Consider the following 20,074-nt stretch of genomic DNA (forward strand, 5'->3'; position numbering starts at 1 on the left):
GATTGTTTTCTACAATATTCGGATAATAAAGAGTTATTATGTCAATGTGGTAACACAGCCAGACAGTAAAAGTAATTTATTTTTATAATAACATGTGAATTGATTATCAGATATTATATATCAAGTGCGAACTCATTCTATATTATTGAACATAAATCTCACATTTATGAGAAAATGGACCTTACATGTGCTTCTAAATAGGTGGGTTGCTTCATATATTGCCAATTAGTTGTATAGTAGAACCTCAACTTTCTTTATGGTATCAAAGCTAGTTGTTCCACGTGTGAAGCCCAACAACTACTCATACTCCTCGTCACCCAACTTGTGCTTATAAGAAGTTGGGTTACTTCTCATATTACCAATTGGTTTTATGGAGGAATGTCAACTTTCTTCACATATATATAATACAAAGCAAATTAATTATGGATTATTCTTAGCTATGCTCTATGGAACTTGATTTTAATCTCACTTTGCTCTCTGTAACTTAAAAGCTGCAACTTTGCTCTCTAAAACTCAAAGTTCGCTCTAATTTATATTTGGAACTCAATTTTGATCTCATTTTGCGCCCTGGAACATGAGAATCTTTCTATAAAACTCAAAATTTGCTTTATATTGTCTTAGATCTGTTAATTTCTTATGTGAGTTTGATTTGGGTGCGTCAGGCTAATCAATTTATTTTTTATTTTTCTCATCTCTTCAATTCTTTTAATTTAAATATTTTCTAATTGTTGAATGTTAACGCATAATGGAGCTTTATAATCAAATTTATTGCACACATGACATTGTCTTATTGAGTATTAGGTCCTATATATGTTTGAAGATGCGACCTATAAATTTTAGAAAAAAGAAAGAGTCTATAAGTTAAAATGAAATAAAGTTTGAATTGGTAGCAAAATAAAATCAAAATAGAGTTTTAGGAGACGTAGCTAAAATTAAGACATTAATTAATTATACAACTTAACTATTTTCTACTTCCGTTGTTTCTTTTCTAGAATTTAGAAGAAGGGGCGATAATCAAATGTTTGGTCCAAATTTTTAACAACGAAAAAACGCGAAAAAACGCGTGTTCAAATTGATAAAGTTTCATCAACAGGCATTTCTTCCTAGGCAAAAAAAAAACAGAAAAAATTGATTTGACCTGGTATAATTGTTCTGTCACATCTAAGTTTTTGACATGATTAACAAGCAAATTATAAAGGAGTATGATTCTCTTTATTCTAGTTACCATCCCCTTTCATCTCATCTTCTTATATTCTTTCTTTTGTTTTATTTTTTATATAAAAAATTCAAAACAAAATATAAACGTGACGTAATCGTAATCGTTTAAATATGAGGATAAAAGAGGAGAGAGATTAAGAGGGCGGAGAATCATACTTCAATTATAAAAGATCAAAGCATCACACTTATTGAATTTTAAATCAAAATTTCCCCTAGTAAGGCCAAAAATATGAGCAAAAAGCAAAATGACCATTATATTTCTTATTTGGCAAATTAAGTAAAAGAAAATTTAAATTGGTTAAAAAATTTGCCAGATGGGACTCCTCCACTAATCCGTTGATTTAAAAATCCCCCAAATATTTTCACTATAAAAAATCCCCAAAAATTAAGCTGTCACCAAACTAACTTAAATTACATTTCAACCCTTCGTTAAACTTCCGCAGAATAAGGTAATGTTATTCACATATCTAATGGATTGAAAAAAATTAATGGTAAAAAAATAACAAAAAATATGTGAAATGTAAAAATAAATATCTGAATAATACTATTCCACAAATAATCACACTCCATGGACGTTAACGACGTTTGAAAAATATTAAGAAGACTTTCTCGAAAGAAAAACTCCTGCCAAATTAAACCGCCCCTACCCCACATGCGGCCATCACATATTCATCCACCACCCTACCCCACATGCAGTCATCACACATCAAAAGCTTTTCATGTACAAAAAGACAACATACCGCAGAACACACTCTCTCTCTAGCAAGAAAACCGAGCAGCCATCGGAATGTCGCCGGCAGCCGAAGCCCACGTGCCACTGCTGCAGGACAGAAAGCCGGTGAGGCGGGGGTCTGTTTCAGGGGCGGTGTTCAACGTGTCCACGAGCATAATTGGTGCCGGAATCATGTCCATACCGGCCACTCTCAAGGTGCTTGGTGTGATACCGGCTTTTGTGCTTATTGTGATAATTGCTTTGCTGGCTGACGTCTCGGTGGAGTTCCTGATGAGGTTCACGCATTCCGGCGAGTCCACGACGTATTCCGGCGTCATGAGGGAGTCCTTTGGGCAGGCGGGATCGGTTGCCACACAGATATGTGTCATGATTACTAATCTTGGGTGCTTAATTATGTACCAGATTATAATTGGTAAGCTCCAATTAAAAAATCATATTACTCACATACGTCGTCGAGCTTGGTACAAAATTAGAAGGATGATTATTTTCTTTTGTTTTTCAGGGGATGTTCTATCTGGAAATGGGGCTGCCGGAGTAGGGCATTCCGGTGTTCTGCAAGAGTGGTTTGGAGTCCATTGGTGGAACTCACGTGAAATTGCCCTCCTATTCACGCTTATTTTCATCTTCCTGCCACTGGTTTTGTTAAGGCGAGTAGGTTAGTAAATTCACAAAAGTAAACCAACCCTTTTGTGCTAAATTTAAAACTTTAACTGCGTGAAATGATAAATCTCTATACTTTTTAGGGTTTTTTTGGCTAATTTTTTAATATTTAATTGGTGTTTTGCAGAGTCTCTGAGGTTCAGTTCAGCCATATCAGTTCTTCTTGCTGTGGTTTTTGTTGGCATAAGTTCTGCCATGGCGATCTATGCAATCTTTGAAGGGAAAGTCAACACCCCAAGATTGTTACCAAGCTTGGGCAAACAAACCTCCTTCTTTGACCTTTTCACTGCTGTTCCAGTCATTGTTACAGCCTTCACTTTTCACTTCAACGGTAAGAAATGCACATTTTTAGGAATCGAACAGTTTACGATGTAGAACATATGGCGTAATGGATCAAAGAGAGTTTAGAGTCCAAACAATGTCAGCTTGAATCGGGATACGAAGCCAGGAATTTTCACATAAGTAGGCTATAATTTTTCTTTTTTCCGTTTAAAGAACTGTTGTGTGGTGCAACGGAAAGGTTGCTCCTTTGTGACTGAAAGGTCGCAGATTCGAGTTGTGGAAATAGTCTCTTTGTAAAGTAAGGGTAAGGCTCCGTACAATAGAAGTTCCCCCATGACCCTCGCAAAGGAGCAACCTTGTGGTGAAATGGACTAATTTTATATCGGATTTAGGGTATGCTAGTTTCCGCTAAATAGGGTTAACTTCCTAAGAACTATCACTAATAACCTTTTTGTAAACACATTTGCACCCGAGTTTAAGGGTGGCTTCACCCTCGTATAAGCTTACGCATGTCGAGCTGCTCTTCAATCCATTCCGCCATTTGTTCTACATCAATTTACTATTGTCATCTCAAACTTTGTAACCATTGCCTACTCTGATTGACTTCATGCAGTTCACCCAATTGGCTTCGAGCTTGGTAAGCCGTCTGATATGATATCAGCGGTCAGGATTTCACTGGTGCTCTGTGCAGCCATCTACTTCTCCATTGGACTGTTTGGGTACCTTTTGTTTGGGGATGCAATCGTGGCTGACATACTTGTGAATTTTGACAGAAGCTCAGATTCAGCAATGGGGGCAGTGCTGAATGATGCGGTCAGATTAAGCTATGCCCTCCATCTGATGTTGGTTTTTCCTCTCTTGAACTTTTCTCTGAGGGTAAATTTGGATGAACTGCTTTTCCCTCAAAAGCCGCTTTTGGCCGCAGATAGTAGGAGATTTGTGCTCCTCACTCTTGGCCTGCTGGTTTTCTCTTACCTGGCTGCGATTGCCTTCCCAAACATTTGGTACATTTTTCAGTTTTTGGGATCAACTTCTGCTGTCTGCCTTGCCTTCATTTTCCCTGGTGCGATTGTTCTACGGTACTCTCTCTATGCTTTTCATTTTATTAAACAATTGTCGTTTATGAAATTTAAACTCAGGCCTTGTGTAGGACTCCTAGAAGAACTAAAAGCACTTACCAAATCTTTTTTGGCTATGATTGATTGAAAAACTTGAAAAGTGTTGATGGGTCATTGAACAAGAATCAACTACTTCTACAGGAAGCACATGAAATTTTAATAAAATTTTTCAACTTGTGTATGACAAAAGTGCTTATGAGCATAAGTGATTTTTGTAGTAGTATAATCGGCCCTCAGTCCCCAACAAGTTCAGATTAGGCGCCGTCAGACCAACTAGTGATATGTTCTATCTTCATGTTCAAAAGAATGTTGAACTTGACATTCTTTTCTATTTGTGCAAATTGCAGGGATGTACATGGCATATCTACAGGAAAGGACAGGATCATGGCAACTGTGATGGTAGTCCTGGCAGTTGTAACAAGTGCAGTTGCCATTTCCACCAATTTATATAACTTTTTTGGGAACAAGTCCTAGTTGATTTTCCTTTTTCCTATTTTCCCCATTGTTGTTATACTTGGAATTAACGGAAAGACTTGCCACAAAACCAAACGCAGTGGCGTTATAAAATTCATACAGCCTACCCACTTAGTGGGATAAGGCTTTGTTGTTGCAGTGATGTAGTTGAGCTGGCTTGTATTTTTGTGTATTATTCGTAGTGTTGCTTCTATAGAGTTCAAAGACATTCTCTATGTTTGTACCAAAAACAGATACAATTATTCTGGTAAAATTACTTACCAACTTTTGAAGAATCCGCCAAATCCCGGCATTTTACAGAGTTACTTTCATCGACTATTGTTTGAGTATGCAACGTTTTCTAATCTCGAAACAGGGTTGTGCACCGGTGAAACATCCGGCGATCATTCATATGAGTTAAAGCCAACTTTCTGAATTCAAAAACTCTATTTATTACATTTAAAGGGAAAAAAGAAGGATACAGAGTATACACATCTATTTTTACAAATCGAAACATGGCGTTTTAGAGGTTGTGATGCAGCCTGTAATTGGAGATTAAGAGTTTAAAGACCTTGAAACATCTGCGGTTGGAAAATCGTACCTCAGATCTTGGAATCTTCTGAGTAAGCTTGACTTGTATTTCTCAATTTCAGCATTCTCCAGGGAATCCGGGCTAGATCTGATAACCGAGATTGCCCCAGCCTGATGTAAAGCTCCAAGAGCTTTATCTGCTGTTACAGAAGATAGATTAGACAACCAAAAGAGATAAGAAAGAACTGATTACGGGCTGGTTTGGTATTGTTGTGCTTTGAAAAAAAAACTGCTTCTGCTGTGCTGTGAGAATAAGCTCATTTTTGCTGCTTGACGTTTTCAGCTATTTTTCCACCCAAAACTGTGAAAATAAGCAGTTTTTAAGTGTTTACCAAACACCATTTTGAGCTCAGCTTTTTTCTATACCCACTTTTTATAAAAGAACCTCAGCACCAAACTAGTACTACGACAGAACGACTCTAGCATGATTTCAGGGACATCTAAAATGCTTAGCATTTTTGCTTTCTAAACACTTCTATCGCATACTCTCCCAACAACTGTCTAAACATAACTGTCAGATCTTTTACCACCGCAATTATCAAATGTGCATACGCTTGCCGGTGTGTTACTCAACAGCTATATTGTTTCACAATATGAATGTAGGGTACAGATAAGATATGCTTCATAAATCTAGAGGTTTTCGGCTACGATATGCTGGAATCCTATCCTTCCATTCAGTACTAGCGATGTATGATGGCGGTTATCTTTAACATCCCCTAACTTTCAGTTGATACGCGCCTTTTCTAAAAGTGGAACAAAGTAGGGATAGACATAGGTGCACGCGGTACTAACTGCAATGTAAAATTCTAACCTGAAGGTGACAGAGCAGAAAGAGCTTTCAAAGCCTCCTTTCTTGTGCGGTCATCTTTAGCACCGCCCAACATATTCACCAGCTCTCGAGCACCACCCATCTCCACTATTTTCATCCTCCTTTCATCTGTAAATCAAAACAAACGAACCCTCAGTTTCACCCGCTACCTATTCAAAAACCTCGATACAAAAGTAAACATAAAAATTTACAACTCGATTTGGAGATCAAAGAAATGATCACCTATAACATGATGCAGCTCAAAGACAATGCAGTTTCATAAAACGACTACATCCAACCAGGCAACGGATATATTGAACGAATGAATGAATTTCCTCGAAATGAAATGCTGACACAACGGAAAATAGAGCTACGAGAGTTACCATCAACCGCAAACTGAGCTAATCGAGAAGCCCCCATTCTCTTAAACAACGGATCCTTGACTGTCAACAACGACACGGACTGTTGCAACAAAGTATCACCTGGAAATGTAGTAAAATTCAAGAGCAATGTCAGGTGAAACCCGAAAATCGAAACCGCATAACGGGCAATTCTCATTATTTCATAAATTAATTAAGATGAATTAGCTAAAGATTAGAAACCCATATAAGGCATTATGTTGTAAGCTACGCAAGTCGCAGTCCCAGCAAATATCAGTTTCAACATCCACCCAAGTTTTCTTTCAGCTTCCACTTCAAGAGAGAGCTCATCTACAATTCAATACCAGAATTCAATTTTTCCTTCATTTTCTCAGCAACCAAACAACAAATTACGGAAACAAAGACAAAACCTTGAGATGGGTAAACATTCGAATTACCTCTTCCATTGTAAGTTGAGAAATTTCGGGAAGGCGCATTGCGCACCGGGTTTCTTGTACGGTAATACTTTGAATACTAAGCACGAAATTTTCACATCACAATCGGAATCGGAGAAATTCGGACGAAGAAAAAGAGAATCGGAATGTTGGACGGAAACCAATTCGAAAAGGGAGCTTACAGTGACGAGCTTGAATGCTAACGTGCGCATGGTGCGAAGAGGTGAGTCCCCCGAAGCTCGGTGCGGCGGAAATGAAGAGCAGATCCGTCCTTGGACGCCCGGGAAAGAGTAAAGCCCGACGGGTCTGGGTCAGGTGGTTTTCTGTTATTTTTGGGTCTAAATTTTAATAACGGTCGAAATAAAATAAAATTTTATTTTCTCTATTAATTCTTAAATATTTTAAGGAATTTCTAAACTACGAAGAAGATTTGAACTTAAATGCACAGAGTTATTCAAACTTGAGTGCAAAAAAAAGAGCACAATTTTCTAACCAACATAACTAAGCTTGAATTTGGAAAAAAAAAAAACTTAACAATTTGATAAAGAAAATTAATTTAATCAATAAAATTTGACTATATCAGGGTGTATATCCTCCTTAAAAAATAAAAGACTTTTTAGCCAAAATAATTCCTACATAACTCATCATTTTGATTACTGAGATTTGAATTCAATAGTAGTGGTTCTTGAGATTGTCTACCATTAATCATTTTGGTCATTCTGCTAAAAATTATGTTAAATAAGAATCAAAATAACAAAAATACTCTCAATTTAACAAACAATAGGCCAAAATGATTTGACAAAAAATTGAGGGTATTTGTGTCATTTATTCTTATTTAATGGAGATTTTTCATTAAATAACTAAAATGATTGATGATGGACAATCTCAGATACCACTTCTATTGATTTCAAATAAAATAAAGAGTTATGTAAATCTCAAGAATCATTTTAGCTTACCCAGGTGCATATCCTCTTGTGTCAATTTAATCAAGAAAATTTGACTATTTTATTATTATTCTCACATTCCTCCACCAATTTATAATTATTTTTTTCTAATTTCTTTCTTTGCAAATTTTACACGTAAGAGAATCTACCTCATAACCGGGTGTGTCCTCGTGTGCCTGTCGCTCTGTTCATGTGACTACAGATGCACAAGAGACACAACTAAAGATAGCTAAGAAGCTCTCAAGAGACGAGGTTAATTTAAATCATAAATTGAGTTTTTTTGTAACTGAAAAACCAAAAAGGCACTGGCATAATACATCTCTGTGTCGATTACAACTGGAGCTGTTTTAGAACTGAGAATATCCATGCGAAATACAAAAATTGATGACAGAAAGAGTGAGAGAAATAAGATAAGTATAAAACTTCCGAGCTCGACGGTCGAGCTGACAAAATCTGCTGATCTTCTCGAACCCGAACTAATGACTTTGAATCCATGCTTCATCTTGGTAAATCAAATCAAGAGAAAGGCTCTATTTCCTGTCAAAGAAGTAGAGAAATCTTTAAAGTTGTTTGCGAGGAAACAAAGAACGAGTTTTTTATTAAAGTTCGGACGAAATCCAGTGAACCCTCAAAGAAACTTGGTTTAAGACACGAAGAGAAGATTGACAAACCTTTTGTTCGCTTTTGGCGGGATTAGTCCTCTTTTTTCGAGGCTCTTGAACCTATCATTGACAAGGGTGCAACAACCCTTTGGGGGAAAAAAAGAAAAGCAATAAGACTTTCATTTAGTCTTATCTGAACACAAAGAATAAGAAAGTGGGAAAATTTTGGCAACAAAGAGAAGTGCAGCGTACCTTAAGCTTCCGGATGGATCCTGATATCTCTTCAGTCAAGAGGACTTGAACTGGGGCAGGCTCGAACCTGTAATAGAAGGATTATACATAGGAAGGTAAACAAACTATACTAAATGTGTGCGTGTGAGAGGGAGAGTATTGTTTAAGACATACTTATGCTTCCCCAATCGTGGGGGACATGACTTGAGTTTTTCTTGTTTAGCTACAACTCGTCGAAGATGTCTTTTATGCCTCTCCTCGTCCTCTTTCGCTATTTCTTGAATGATATCTGGTAAGCTGTGACCAAAGGGCAAAGCAAATATTAGAATGTAATCTTCACCAGAGTACTGTATAGACAAAAGTTGTGTAAGTATATTACCCATCAATTTCTTTGGAAAGCTGCTTCGCCTGTCTCGTTTCTGCTTCCTTTTTAAGCTGTTCTTTACGCCTAGCTCTCTTATTTAATACAACTGTTGTCACCCTCTTTGTTTTTAAAGGCCTGCACCATGTTTTTTTCAAGCAATGTGAGCTAATGGCATTTAGTTTTGATGACCTTATAATGCATACAACAGAATATTACCAATTATCAAACAAAAATTGGGCTCACATTTTCTCGGATGCAGCATCCCCATTCTCATCCAAATTTTCTGGATTCATATTGTCATCACTGCCTTCATCTGCCTCAAGAAAATACATCTACAAAAGTAGATTGGCAGTCTAAGATTCTCATTTATGAATATAAAAATTAGAGTAATATATAAAATAGAAAATACTTGTCGTTATGACTCCTTGTCCATCGTGTTTTGTACTTCTCTTTTTCTCTCTTTCCCAAAGTTCTTGTTTCTTATCAAAACAATTGTTAAGATTCCTAGTTATATTCTTTATACCAAAAACAATTTCATTATCCAAGACAACTATTTTTTTTTATGACGTGTATGTAAAGCTCTACACTAAGACCAGTGATGACTAATACATGAAAGGAACAAAAGATACTCACTTCTTCTTCGTCAACAGCCTCTCCAGGAACAGTTAGAGGAACTGGTTGAGGTCCAAGCTCTTTTTTATAGACTTTCCCCATTTCTTCTGCAACAGCATGAGCCAATGTTTCCTGGATTGACGAAAGAGGCAAAGATGAGAAAATTTTATGCCATACAAGCCAAAAGGTCTACAAACAAAAAAAGTACTAGATGAGTGATATTAAAAAATTACCTGATGACTTTCAAATGTGGGATTGAATGAGGATCCTGGAGGCTCAACTTCTACAGCAGGAATAATTGATGGCTTCCTCGTCTTAAAAAAATTCAATAAACATATATCAACTAACAGCTATGCAATGTTAGCAAAATCAGTGTCTATTCAAACAATAACACAGCATCCTAGTGCTGCTTCGGAGTCTATATGACTCCCACATAAGATGTGATCCATGACGCATCTTATTATCTATAATTATGACTTGGTGGTCAGAAGTTGCATTTTAGTGTGCTCTTCACGCATTACCAGAATTGGAATTTGAGTTACAGAAACAGAAAAAAAGGAAAAAAAAACCAATATGAACAATAACATGATCACATTCTTGAACTTAAACAATGAGCCTTACCTTCTTGGTTTTTTTGTTGTCATCACCTGCACAAGAGTTAAAAAACAGTCAATGCAGTGCACAGAACCATGTATGAAAAGAAATAACAGCAGTAAAATAGTGGAAAGAATGCAATAGATGTTAGGGTTGAGGAAACCTGTATAGCCCCATAAGTCAGCCATGCCAGAAGATGAGACAGAACGCTGCCAGATTCAAACTAAAATTAATACCAAATCGCTAGAACTAGATAATGTCTGCAGGTTTACATTTTATAATATAACAACTGACCTCAGGACTCCATTCAGATTCATCTATTAGTTCTGGAACCTTTTTATGTGCTTTCTTAGATTTCTTCAGAGTTGAAGAAGGCACTGGTTGTACAAATGGGTTTTTCTGTAGCATGCTCTCAACATGGAGTACTTTCTGTCTGTGCTTTTCAATCTTCCTCTTCACCGAAAGATCTGGTCAGGCCAAAGCATACAAGTTCAGTTCCATGTAAAAAAGGAAAACGATTAAGAAAATGCGAGAGCATAAAACACAAGAAAAGAACTGAACTGAACCAAACTCCATACTTATTAAAGTATATATATCAATAAGTGACCATTTGACTCACTCCAGATTTCTATACAGTTTTCAAAACCCAGATTGGATACAACAAGATTCCTTCCGAGACATAAAACGACTCTAAACAATCAAAATTCAAGCTGAATTCTATCCAAATTAAGCAGACTCTAGAAAATCTACCACTCTAAAAATGGATTCCCATTCTCTTTCACTCCAAGCAAAATGGCCCTCATTTTCTCGGAAATACAGTTCTTCGTACATGATCAGAGTTTGTTTGACCACATGAAGCTAAAGTAAGCTCATTTAACAGAAAATGCAACAAACCAATCAAAATTTCGACATACAATAATCTGAAATTCCAATCAAACTCTTCCATTTATTCGTTCGTGTCACATCTCAATAAGTTCAACACAAAAATCCAGCTCAAATTTTTTTCTAATTTCCTACTTAGAAACCAATTAATTTAATGTCAACCAGCTCGCAACTACAGGGAAGGGGGATACATAGGGGAATTTGGAAAAAGCAAAAGGGTATGAAGGTACAAACATTGCTTCGGAGAAAGGAGGTACCTTTGGACTTGTCTTCGAAGAAGAGGGACTCGGCGGGGGCGGAGGCGAGAGAGCCGCCGGAGAGGGCGTCCTTGGTGGACTGCTCGAAGAAATCGTGGATGTCATCGGTGCTGATGTTGGCCCTCCATGCCTTCTTCCCCTTCCTGGAGGTCTTGGCCTTCTTCCCCATCGCTTTTTTCCTTCTATTTCGGAGTTCTGAGTTCTCAAGTGCGCTGCTTTCTCTGAGGGTTTAGGCGGTTCGTTTATAAACCCTAATTCTGAATGGCAAGTAAAGGGCGTCGTTCGCTAACTAGTTTTATTTATTTTTTATGGCAAATTTTTTTTATTGTTTATTTATTAAGTAAATTGTAGCAATTGTCTCTTAATTTGAATTTAATTGAAACAATGATCTCTCAACTAAATACTCATTATCATTGGTTCCTCAACTCATCAAAATGTGCAACTATAGTCCCTTAATTCATCAAAACGTGCAACTATGGTCCCTCAATTAAAGATTTATTACCATTGGTCTCTTAATTTTAATCCAACTAGAGAAATGGTCATTCAACTTTAACCTAATTGGAGCAATAGTTTCTCAATTTTAACCCAATTGTAGCATTGGTAAGTTCAACATAACTCATTTTGACAAAAAAGATCATAGCTACACATTTTAATAAGTTGAGGGACCTCAATTTTAACCCAATTATAGTTGTTGATGCACAAAATCAGTGAGGACTTTGGTACAACAGAAAGTGTTAAGTTTGTGACCTTCACTAGATTGCTCCGGTCACTAGTGTAAATAAGTATGTAAATGGATAGAGACAGGGAAGCAAACACAAGATGTACGTGATTCACCTAGATTGGCTACGTCCACGGAGTAGAGAAGTTCTCATTAATTGTGAAGGGTTTATACAAGTACATAGGTTCAAGCTCTCCTTTAATAAGTATTAGTGAATGATTTAGTACAAATGACATTAGGAAATATTGTGAGAGAATTATCTCTATTTATAGAAGAGAGTTTCTAGTTTCATTCTCACATTGACACGTGTCGTGTTGTGATTCGCTTCTGATGTTGACACGTGTCGCACTATGATTGGCTTCTGATGTCGACACGTGTCACGCTATGATTAGCTTCCTGGTTGGAGGGAAACTCTTCTGGATCCTTGACGGTATAACGTTGACCGGTGCCTAGTAGTTTCGGGATTGGTCAAGTATGGTACAAACAATAGCAATAATTATTTCAACATAACTCATTTTGACAAAATTCTGACGAAGTTGACAAAAATGACCATAACTACATGTTTTGATGAGTTGAGGAACCTCAATTGTAGCAATGATCCTTCCAACATAATTTATTTTGACAAAATTCTGACGAAGTTGACGAAAATGACTATAGCTACATATTTTTCTGAGTTGAGGAACCAATGATAATAGATTTTTAGTTGAGCGACTATTGCTCAAATTTAATTAAAATTGAGACATCATTGCTACAGTTACTCTTATTTACACAATAGAATATTGTGGTGGGGATCGGAAAAGATAATTTCCGATAAGCATCAGCAACTTCACCACCTCTCACAGTGGTCACTGGAAGACGACGATCGGCTAACTGCGACGGAGGTCCATGGGTCTCGCTGTTAAATTGGGCTTTCCTCAACCTGCTTATCCTCTGGTTCTTCCCGCCTCAACTTCCAAAGACAAAGTAAGCAACTCCATCTCTCTCTCTGTTCTGCCTCTTTTGTTGCTGTTTTGGTCTCTCTTTCTTCGTTAACTTCATGTTCGTTCAATCACAAAGTAATAATAATATCAAACTTAATCGATTGCAGAGTAAAAATTCAACATTAATTCAATCATCTCCAACAACCCAGAAACCCAATGGAAGCAAATTTCCGAGCTTAGTTTCTGTTGATGAAACTCGGAAAAGGTTTCAAATTCAACCCTTAATTGATATCCTTTATGGTTGTGAGGACATGGGTTCTGTAGGAAAAGTTAAATCTGTTCATGGGTTGGTATTAAAATCCGAGCTTTCGGACAGGGACTTGCTGGTGGTGTTGAACCATGTTGCCAATGCTTATTCGAAATGCTTGGATTTTGACACAGCTCGTCGAGTGTTTGATGAAATGCCGCTGAGGAACATATTCTCTTGGACAGTCATGATTGTTGGGTCGACAGAGAGTGGGTTGTTTCTTGATGGGTTTAAGTTCTTTTGTGATATGGTGGATAGTGGAATTTTACCAGACAAGTTTGCGTATTCAGCGGTTGTGCAGACATGCATTGGGTTAGATTGTATCGAATTGGGCGAAATGGTGCATGCCCAGGTTGTTGTAAGAGGCTTTGCGTCTGATACTTTTGTAAGTACAACTCTTCTTAACATGTATGCAAAGTTCGGAATGGTTGAGAATTCGTGTAGGATGTTTAATACCATGACTGAACATAATAAAGTCTCCTGGAATGCAATGATTTCTGGGTTAACATCAAATGGCCTTCATTCTGAAGCATTTGATCAATTTGTAAGAATGCAGAAAGAAGGAATTAAACCAAATTTGTATACACTCATCAGTGTCTCGAAAGCAGTCGGGAAGTTAGGTAATGTTGACAAGAGCAAAATTGTTCACAGTTATGCATCTGGATTGGGCATGGAGTCTAGTGTTCTTGTGGGAACTGCTCTTATCGATATGTACTCCAAATGCAAGTCTGTGTCTGATGCAAGATCTGTTTTTGACTTGAATTTCACCAGTTGTAAAACCAATCCACCATGGAATGCAATGATATCTGGTTATTCACAGTCAGGTCACAGCCAAGAAGCATTGGAGCTCTTTGTGAGAATGTGCGTAAACAATATACAACCAGACAAATACACTTACTGCAGTGTCTTCAATGCAATGGCTGCTTTGAAATGTATGCGTTTGGGAAAGGAAATTCATGGGATGGTTTTGAAGTCTGGGGTGGAAATGAAGGTTACAAGCATCTCCAATGCAATTGCCAATGCATATGCCAAATGTGGGTTGCTCAAAGATGTACAGAAGGTCTTTGACAGGATAGAAGAGAGAGATTTAGTGTCTTGGACAACACTGGTGACTGCTTGTTCACAATGTTTTGAATGGGAGGATGCACTGATAGTCTTCTCAAAGTTGAGAGAAGAAGGCTTTACACCGAACGAGTTTACCATTTCTAGTGTGCTTGTTGCATGTGCCAGCCTTTGTTTCCTGGAGTATGGTCAGCAAGTCCATGGCCTCCTTTGCAAGGCTGGCTTGGACTCGGAAAAGTGTATAGAAAGTGCTCTAATTGATATGTATGCCAAGTGCGGTAATATAGACGAGGCTCAAGAGGTCTTTGAGAGGATTTCTGAACCAGATACAGTGTCGTGGACTGCTATTATATCAGGCTATGCTCAACATGGGCTTGTGGAGGATGCTCTTGAACTCTTTAAGATAATGGAGCAGATGGGTGTGAAGGCCAATGATGTGACGCTATTGTGTGTTCTGTTTGCATGCAGCCACTGTGGTATGGTAGATGAAGGCCACTATCATTTTCATCAAATGGAAAAATCATATGGGGTGGTGCCAAAGATGGAACATTATGCTTGTATTGTTGATCTCTTAGGTCGTGTAGGCCGTCTTAATGATGCAATGGAGTTCATAGAAAGAATGCCAATTGAGCCCGACGAAATGGTTTGGCAGACTTTGTTGGGAGCATGTAGGGTACATGAAAATGTTGAGTTGGGGGAGATTGCAGCTGAGAAGATTCTTTCGGTTACACCAGAATCCTCAGCTACCTATGTTCTTCTGTACAACACCTATATCAGGACAGGGAGTTATGAAGATGGACTTAGTCTGAGAGATGTGATGAAAGACCGAGGCGTGAAGAAGGAACCAGGTTGTAGTTGGATTTCTGTGAATGGTAGAATCCACAAATTTTATGCAGGGGATCAACGACATCCAGAAAAGCATGATATTTATGCAAATTTAGAAGAGCTGAGAGCGAAGCTTAAATCCATGGGTTACATTCCAGATTTGCGTAATGTATTGCAAGATGTGAATTTGGTAGAAAAAAGGGGGATGCATGGATGAGCTTGCTGAATAGAAAAGATTAATGTCAACAATTTGTTCAATATTTCTTGTATAACCATGTCAAGTAGGGGGACAAAATGTTCAGGTCTGGTGTATATGATCAACATAAAGAGAAGTGGCAGCATCTAAGAGTAAATGAATCTTTGGATGATAAAACTCCAAGGGCGGAACTGCCATGTACATTCGATAGCATCAAGGTACATACAGGCTACAGATGAAAAACCCACAAAGTTCATGTTGCCACATTGGTTCAATGAACTTGTGAAAGAATGTTGATCTCATTGACTGACAACAAAATATCATTGTGCGATCGACTATGGTGGATTTTTGGCTTCTTTGATCACAGAGTTTTTTCGGGCACATGCGGTGTTCTCAAGAGGCTGTGTTTAGGGTCAAGTGGCAGAATTGACTTGAGTTCATTATTAAGGACCCTGGGGCTCACAACTACTCAACAACACCCACCGATACAAAGGTATTGAACTGTATGGCGGCACCGGATTTCATACTCCGTGTTAAGAGGTGCAGGGGAAGAGGGTATGAAACCGTTACATGCAAGTCTTTCTCCCGACTTTGAGGAAAACCAAGTGGAAATCCTATTCTGAAGTCAGGCTATTCAACTCATCGTGTTTTGGGTTTCCACACATTCTGATTGATATAGTGAGGTCACTAATCAGCTTTGTTTTATGTAATGAGCTGATGAAAGGATGTTGGCTACTTTTCCTAAAGTGTGTTAAATGGGGATGGGACATATTTTGTCTACACTATACATTTACTGAAGGAATTCACATCACATATCATTGCGGGTTCAATCATTCATAATCCATGTTCAAAATTCTGTGCCTTGTCCAGTATATCTAGAGGATATAAGGCTTTTTAACTGAATAAAAGCAAGGAAAGTGTACACTTCCTTTCACTCAATAAATCTTATTGTTTTGGAGTTTGATCGGCATATCCACGTACCACATCATGTGGTGTTACTAATTTTCATGTTATAATCCTAGATCCATGCATATCAATTGTGTCATCCGCTCATACTATAACTCATAGATCAATACACCAATTGTCACATGACAGTTTGGCCGTTGCACAAACCATTTCTCTTGGGAATTTTCTAGTATGGACCAAAGCATAGCATACATTGAGATCATTGATTGTTTGATCTTCATCCATTGAATTACTAATCACACGTTTAGTCATTCATTCACCTGGTTGATGCTATGTGTAGTGTCATTGTAGAATTTTCCTTTTCTCTACAAGGTGGCTAAAAACTTATTACTTTTTGCTTCTCCAATCTCCAACCCAAAATCTCAGTAGTGTCTCCTATCTTTGTGGGGCTTTTACTTAAGCTTGTGGGGCATAAGAAAATTTGCAAGCCAAAAGAGGACATGAAGCAGTAAGAGAGCCAACAATCTGTGCCTTTGAAACAGTATCCAAAAATCAACAAAAAGACAGCAACCTAACAGTTGAAAACACCCTTCCTTCTGAGATGTCTCTTGCTTTGCTTGTACAAATATATACCTATATACATATTCATTATATGAGGACAAGCCTTTGCGCAACAGAAAAGTTGCTCCTTTATGACCGAAAGGTCACGGATTTGAATCGTGGAAACAGCCTCTTTGCAGAGCAAGAGTAAAGTTGTGTACGATAGACATCTCTCCCCTTCCTTCAACTCTCTCAAAGCTGGGAGCCTTGTTGCCTTAGAATCAGAATTTATACATATATGCATTATATACACACACAGATCCATCTGGTTCTGCCATCGCTGGGAGGATCTTTGCAGGTTCCAATTTACATGTGATGAACAAGACACACATAGCTAGGGACACATAACACACATAGCTAGGGACACACACATATGATATATGATCCAGGTTTCTCTACTTTGCTATGCTCCATACAACTTTTGCAAATTATTTTATTTTCTCATCATTGTAATTGCAATTATGTCATCTTCGATGGCTACAACCGACCCCGTGACCTCTTTTTTTTTTTTTTTTTTTGGTTTTTTATAAATTTTTTATTTTGTTATCTGGGTCAAGATCAATGACTCGGTGGGGTTGATTGCAACTCGAAAGAGAACAATTAGGTGCCCTCTGTGACTTAAGGCCATGCATAATGATGCTATACATAGACCATTGTTTGTCATGATTGATACGTAGGTCACCTCCGTTGAAATATTTCACATCGATCATATCTTTGAAAAAAGAAGAGTTTAAATATTCTAACTACATTTTAACTAATATTGAGGTTTTTTTGTGATAAAACCCCACATATTGTGTAGGTGGTAATTAAGAAGTTGAGGATAATATCGGTGTTGTTGGAAGCAGGCCTTTGGCCTGTCTTTATGATAATTTGACATGGTATCAGAGTCAAAGAGCGGGCCCATAGCACCACGTGATGGGTGGGTCTCCTTGGCCCCGCGCGATGATGTTGGGTCCTTTGGCCCCGCGTGTAGAGGGTGAGCCCCCTTGGTTGCCGATGTGTGGATCTCCCATATATGACCCACTAATTCGATCCCAGGTAAGGAGGCATGTTGAAATAGCTCGACCATACCTATGAGAAAAGAAGAGTTTAAATATCCTAACCCTAGACCTAACCTCAGTCTAACTATACCGAAGTTTTTTGTGATAAAACTTGATAATTAACAAGTTGGGGACAATATCAGTAATAATGTGACACCTTCAAGATGATAACTCCAAGATGATGGGTACGTATTTCAAGTCCTTGAAAATCACACGAGGCCACCGCCATAATTATTTTCATGTCACCTTCAAGATAATTAATCTTTAGAGAAAGTCGGGTTAACTAATCCTATCACTAAGATCTCGTGTCTCTGGACGTAAGATATAAAACCAAACGTGGGCACATAATTAGGTTAACTAATCTTATCACTCAGACCCACGTCTGATTGACTAATCCTATCACTTAAACCACATATGATCCGGAGACGTAAGACCTCTGCAACTTCACTGTATTTTTTATATTTTTTATATATGGCACTTGATAGACATAGTTTAAGCTCTATATGTTTATCACTATGTTCACTATATTCACCTCTATTTCAAAAAATTAGAGGCAAAATATATTGCATGCCGTAAACCACAAGGGATGCAAATTGAAACTGAACCTTAAATATATGTACAGTATGTGTAAATATAAATGATTATTTATATATAGAAAGGAGAGAAATGTAAAAGAGAGAGGGAGAGAGAGAAACCCACGTGGGTATTTTTATTTTTTTTATATTTTTAATTAGAGATATATTTTGATCATATGTAGGTGGATAAAAAAATTTATGTGTGGAATTATTTTAATGTTCATATTTTTTTTCTTTTTGAATATTTTCTTTCAAGTATTCATGTAAGGGTATAGTAGTATTTATATTGGTATTTCGATGACAAAGAGTATTCTTTAGTAAGCAATATAGATTGATACCCTGAAGAAGAGGTTCACTTACTTTTCATGTCAGTGGCAACGACGTGAAGGAAATAAGGTGGTTCATGAGTTAGCAAAATTTGGACTTTATAATGAAGGATTTCATACATGGATGGAGGAGGAGCCAATTTGGCTTGCTCCTTTCTTGGAAGTAGATTTGGAGAATGATAATTGAATGTAAGTGGGGAGCAATTTGGTGAAGTACTATTTTTTCCCTCTTCTCTGGAGGTTTTTAATGAGGCTTCCATTGCTTCTCCAAATCTCTTGTACATTGTTATTTTTACAGAAATAAAAATTCAGTTTTCGATAAAAAAAAAAAAGAAAAGAAAAAAAAGTAAGCAATATGGATTGCATGCCTCATATAGTATCAGTCTGGGGGCTCTTTCAATGAATGCTATGGATATTTTCAGAAGCGGTATTGCCCTTATTATGGAGATGAGTTGATTGGTGGTTTCCTTTTCAGATTAGTTAGGTTTTAAATTTTTGTGATATTCCCCACTTCTCACGTTTGTGATGTCTTGGTGTCGCGAGTTGATGTGGCCTCGTTATTGTAGTGATGGTTTGATGTGGCCTCACTAGTTTAGTAAAGGCCTAATTGTACACGCATCTAATGCCGAGCGTCACATAATCTTCTTTGTGGCAGATTGGTACCGTATGCTCTTTAGTTCTTGCGGTAGCTGTGTAGGAATTTAACTTATTTTTTGGTTGCACTAGTTTCTCTCCAGATCAAGAAATTGGTCATTAAAAATGTGTGAAAGGCATTGGATCGGTTGCTCGTGTTTAGAAGACACAAACAACCGTATTTTTCGAGCCTATTACAGGGGAACGGGCACGCTTTTGTATTTGTTGGTCCCTGTTAATAAAATCACTCTAATGTAAAGAATAAAATTCCAATCTAATCTCGCACACCAAAAGAAGCATTTGAGTATTATATCAAAGTGTACGCCAAATTTAGATTCTTATTTAGAAATTGTAAGGGTGGTTCTATCTACCCATTTTTACTTCTTACACACCTCTCTCGTTTTTTTGCTTTCGGATTGAAAGAATTGAAGAAGATCAGTGAACACAAATTAACAAAAGTGTGTAGAAGGTAAAAATGTACGTATGTAGCACCATCCGATTGAAAATGACTTTCAATACATCTTAATCTGTCGTTAATTTTTTGCTTTGGCTTACCATGCATATAAGTCAATAGATCGATTAACCAGTGACCAACCAACATACTGTTTCTTTATATAAGAACTTAATTTCTTAAGAACATGTATTACACAAACGAAAGAATAAAGGTTATCAATTTAAGAAGAAACCAATGCATGCCGATATCATTTTAAAATATTTGGCAGAAGAATTTTTTGGCTTGAAAAAAATACAAAGCAATACAGCTGTATGAAGTCTTAGGCCGATTTGTTTGCATGGGTCATGGG

At 37.4% G+C, this 20,074-nt stretch overlaps 4 protein-coding genes and 1 long non-coding RNA gene across 6 annotated transcripts in view; 3 read left to right on the top strand and 2 right to left on the bottom strand.

Moving 5' to 3' along the window:
- LOC126630827 (uncharacterized) overlaps window positions 1-20,074 on the top strand; it is a 60,852-nt gene that overhangs the window by 4,575 nt on the left and 36,203 nt on the right. The window lies entirely within an intron of this gene.
- LOC126630821 (amino acid transporter AVT6C-like) lies at window positions 1,928-4,790 on the top strand. The gene is made up of 5 exons (XM_050301024.1): window positions 1,928-2,363; window positions 2,454-2,606; window positions 2,739-2,942; window positions 3,507-3,972; window positions 4,359-4,790. The coding sequence occupies exons 1-5, from the start codon at window positions 2,006-2,008 to the stop codon at window positions 4,483-4,485; spliced, it is 1,308 nt and encodes a 435-aa protein (XP_050156981.1). The 5' UTR covers window positions 1,928-2,005; the 3' UTR covers window positions 4,486-4,790.
- LOC126630824 (uncharacterized) lies at window positions 4,878-7,012 on the bottom strand. Of its 2 annotated transcripts, none has more exons than XM_050301028.1 (6): window positions 6,860-7,012; window positions 6,681-6,756; window positions 6,466-6,573; window positions 6,247-6,345; window positions 5,867-5,992; window positions 4,878-5,192 (listed from the first exon to the last, which is right to left on the bottom strand). In XM_050301028.1, the coding sequence occupies exons 1-6, from the start codon at window positions 6,887-6,889 to the stop codon at window positions 5,020-5,022; spliced, it is 612 nt and encodes a 203-aa protein (XP_050156985.1). In that variant the 5' UTR covers window positions 6,890-7,012; the 3' UTR covers window positions 4,878-5,019. The 2 variants fall into 2 exon arrangements, with proteins under 2 accessions (XP_050156985.1, XP_050156984.1); XM_050301027.1 differs by having other exon boundaries at window positions 4,878-5,195.
- On the bottom strand, window positions 7,879-11,395 carry LOC126630822 (ribosome biogenesis protein NOP53-like). Its single transcript, XM_050301025.1, has 12 exons — window positions 11,164-11,395; window positions 10,319-10,491; window positions 10,188-10,233; window positions 10,052-10,077; window positions 9,664-9,744; window positions 9,452-9,562; window positions 9,062-9,150; window positions 8,834-8,953; window positions 8,629-8,751; window positions 8,476-8,542; window positions 8,293-8,369; window positions 7,879-8,158 (listed from the first exon to the last, which is right to left on the bottom strand). Exons 1-12 carry the CDS (start codon window positions 11,330-11,332, stop codon window positions 8,152-8,154), a joined length of 1,089 nt encoding a protein of 362 aa, XP_050156982.1. The 5' UTR covers window positions 11,333-11,395; the 3' UTR covers window positions 7,879-8,151.
- On the top strand, window positions 12,637-16,152 carry LOC126630819 (putative pentatricopeptide repeat-containing protein At1g56570). Its single transcript, XM_050301021.1, has 2 exons — window positions 12,637-12,844; window positions 12,969-16,152. Exons 1-2 carry the CDS (start codon window positions 12,767-12,769, stop codon window positions 15,210-15,212), a joined length of 2,322 nt encoding a protein of 773 aa, XP_050156978.1. The 5' UTR covers window positions 12,637-12,766; the 3' UTR covers window positions 15,213-16,152.

The sequence above is a fragment of the Malus sylvestris genome, chromosome 7 (genome assembly GCF_916048215.2).
Source record: "Malus sylvestris chromosome 7, drMalSylv7.2, whole genome shotgun sequence".
Lineage (NCBI taxonomy): Eukaryota > Viridiplantae > Streptophyta > Magnoliopsida > Rosales > Rosaceae > Malus > Malus sylvestris.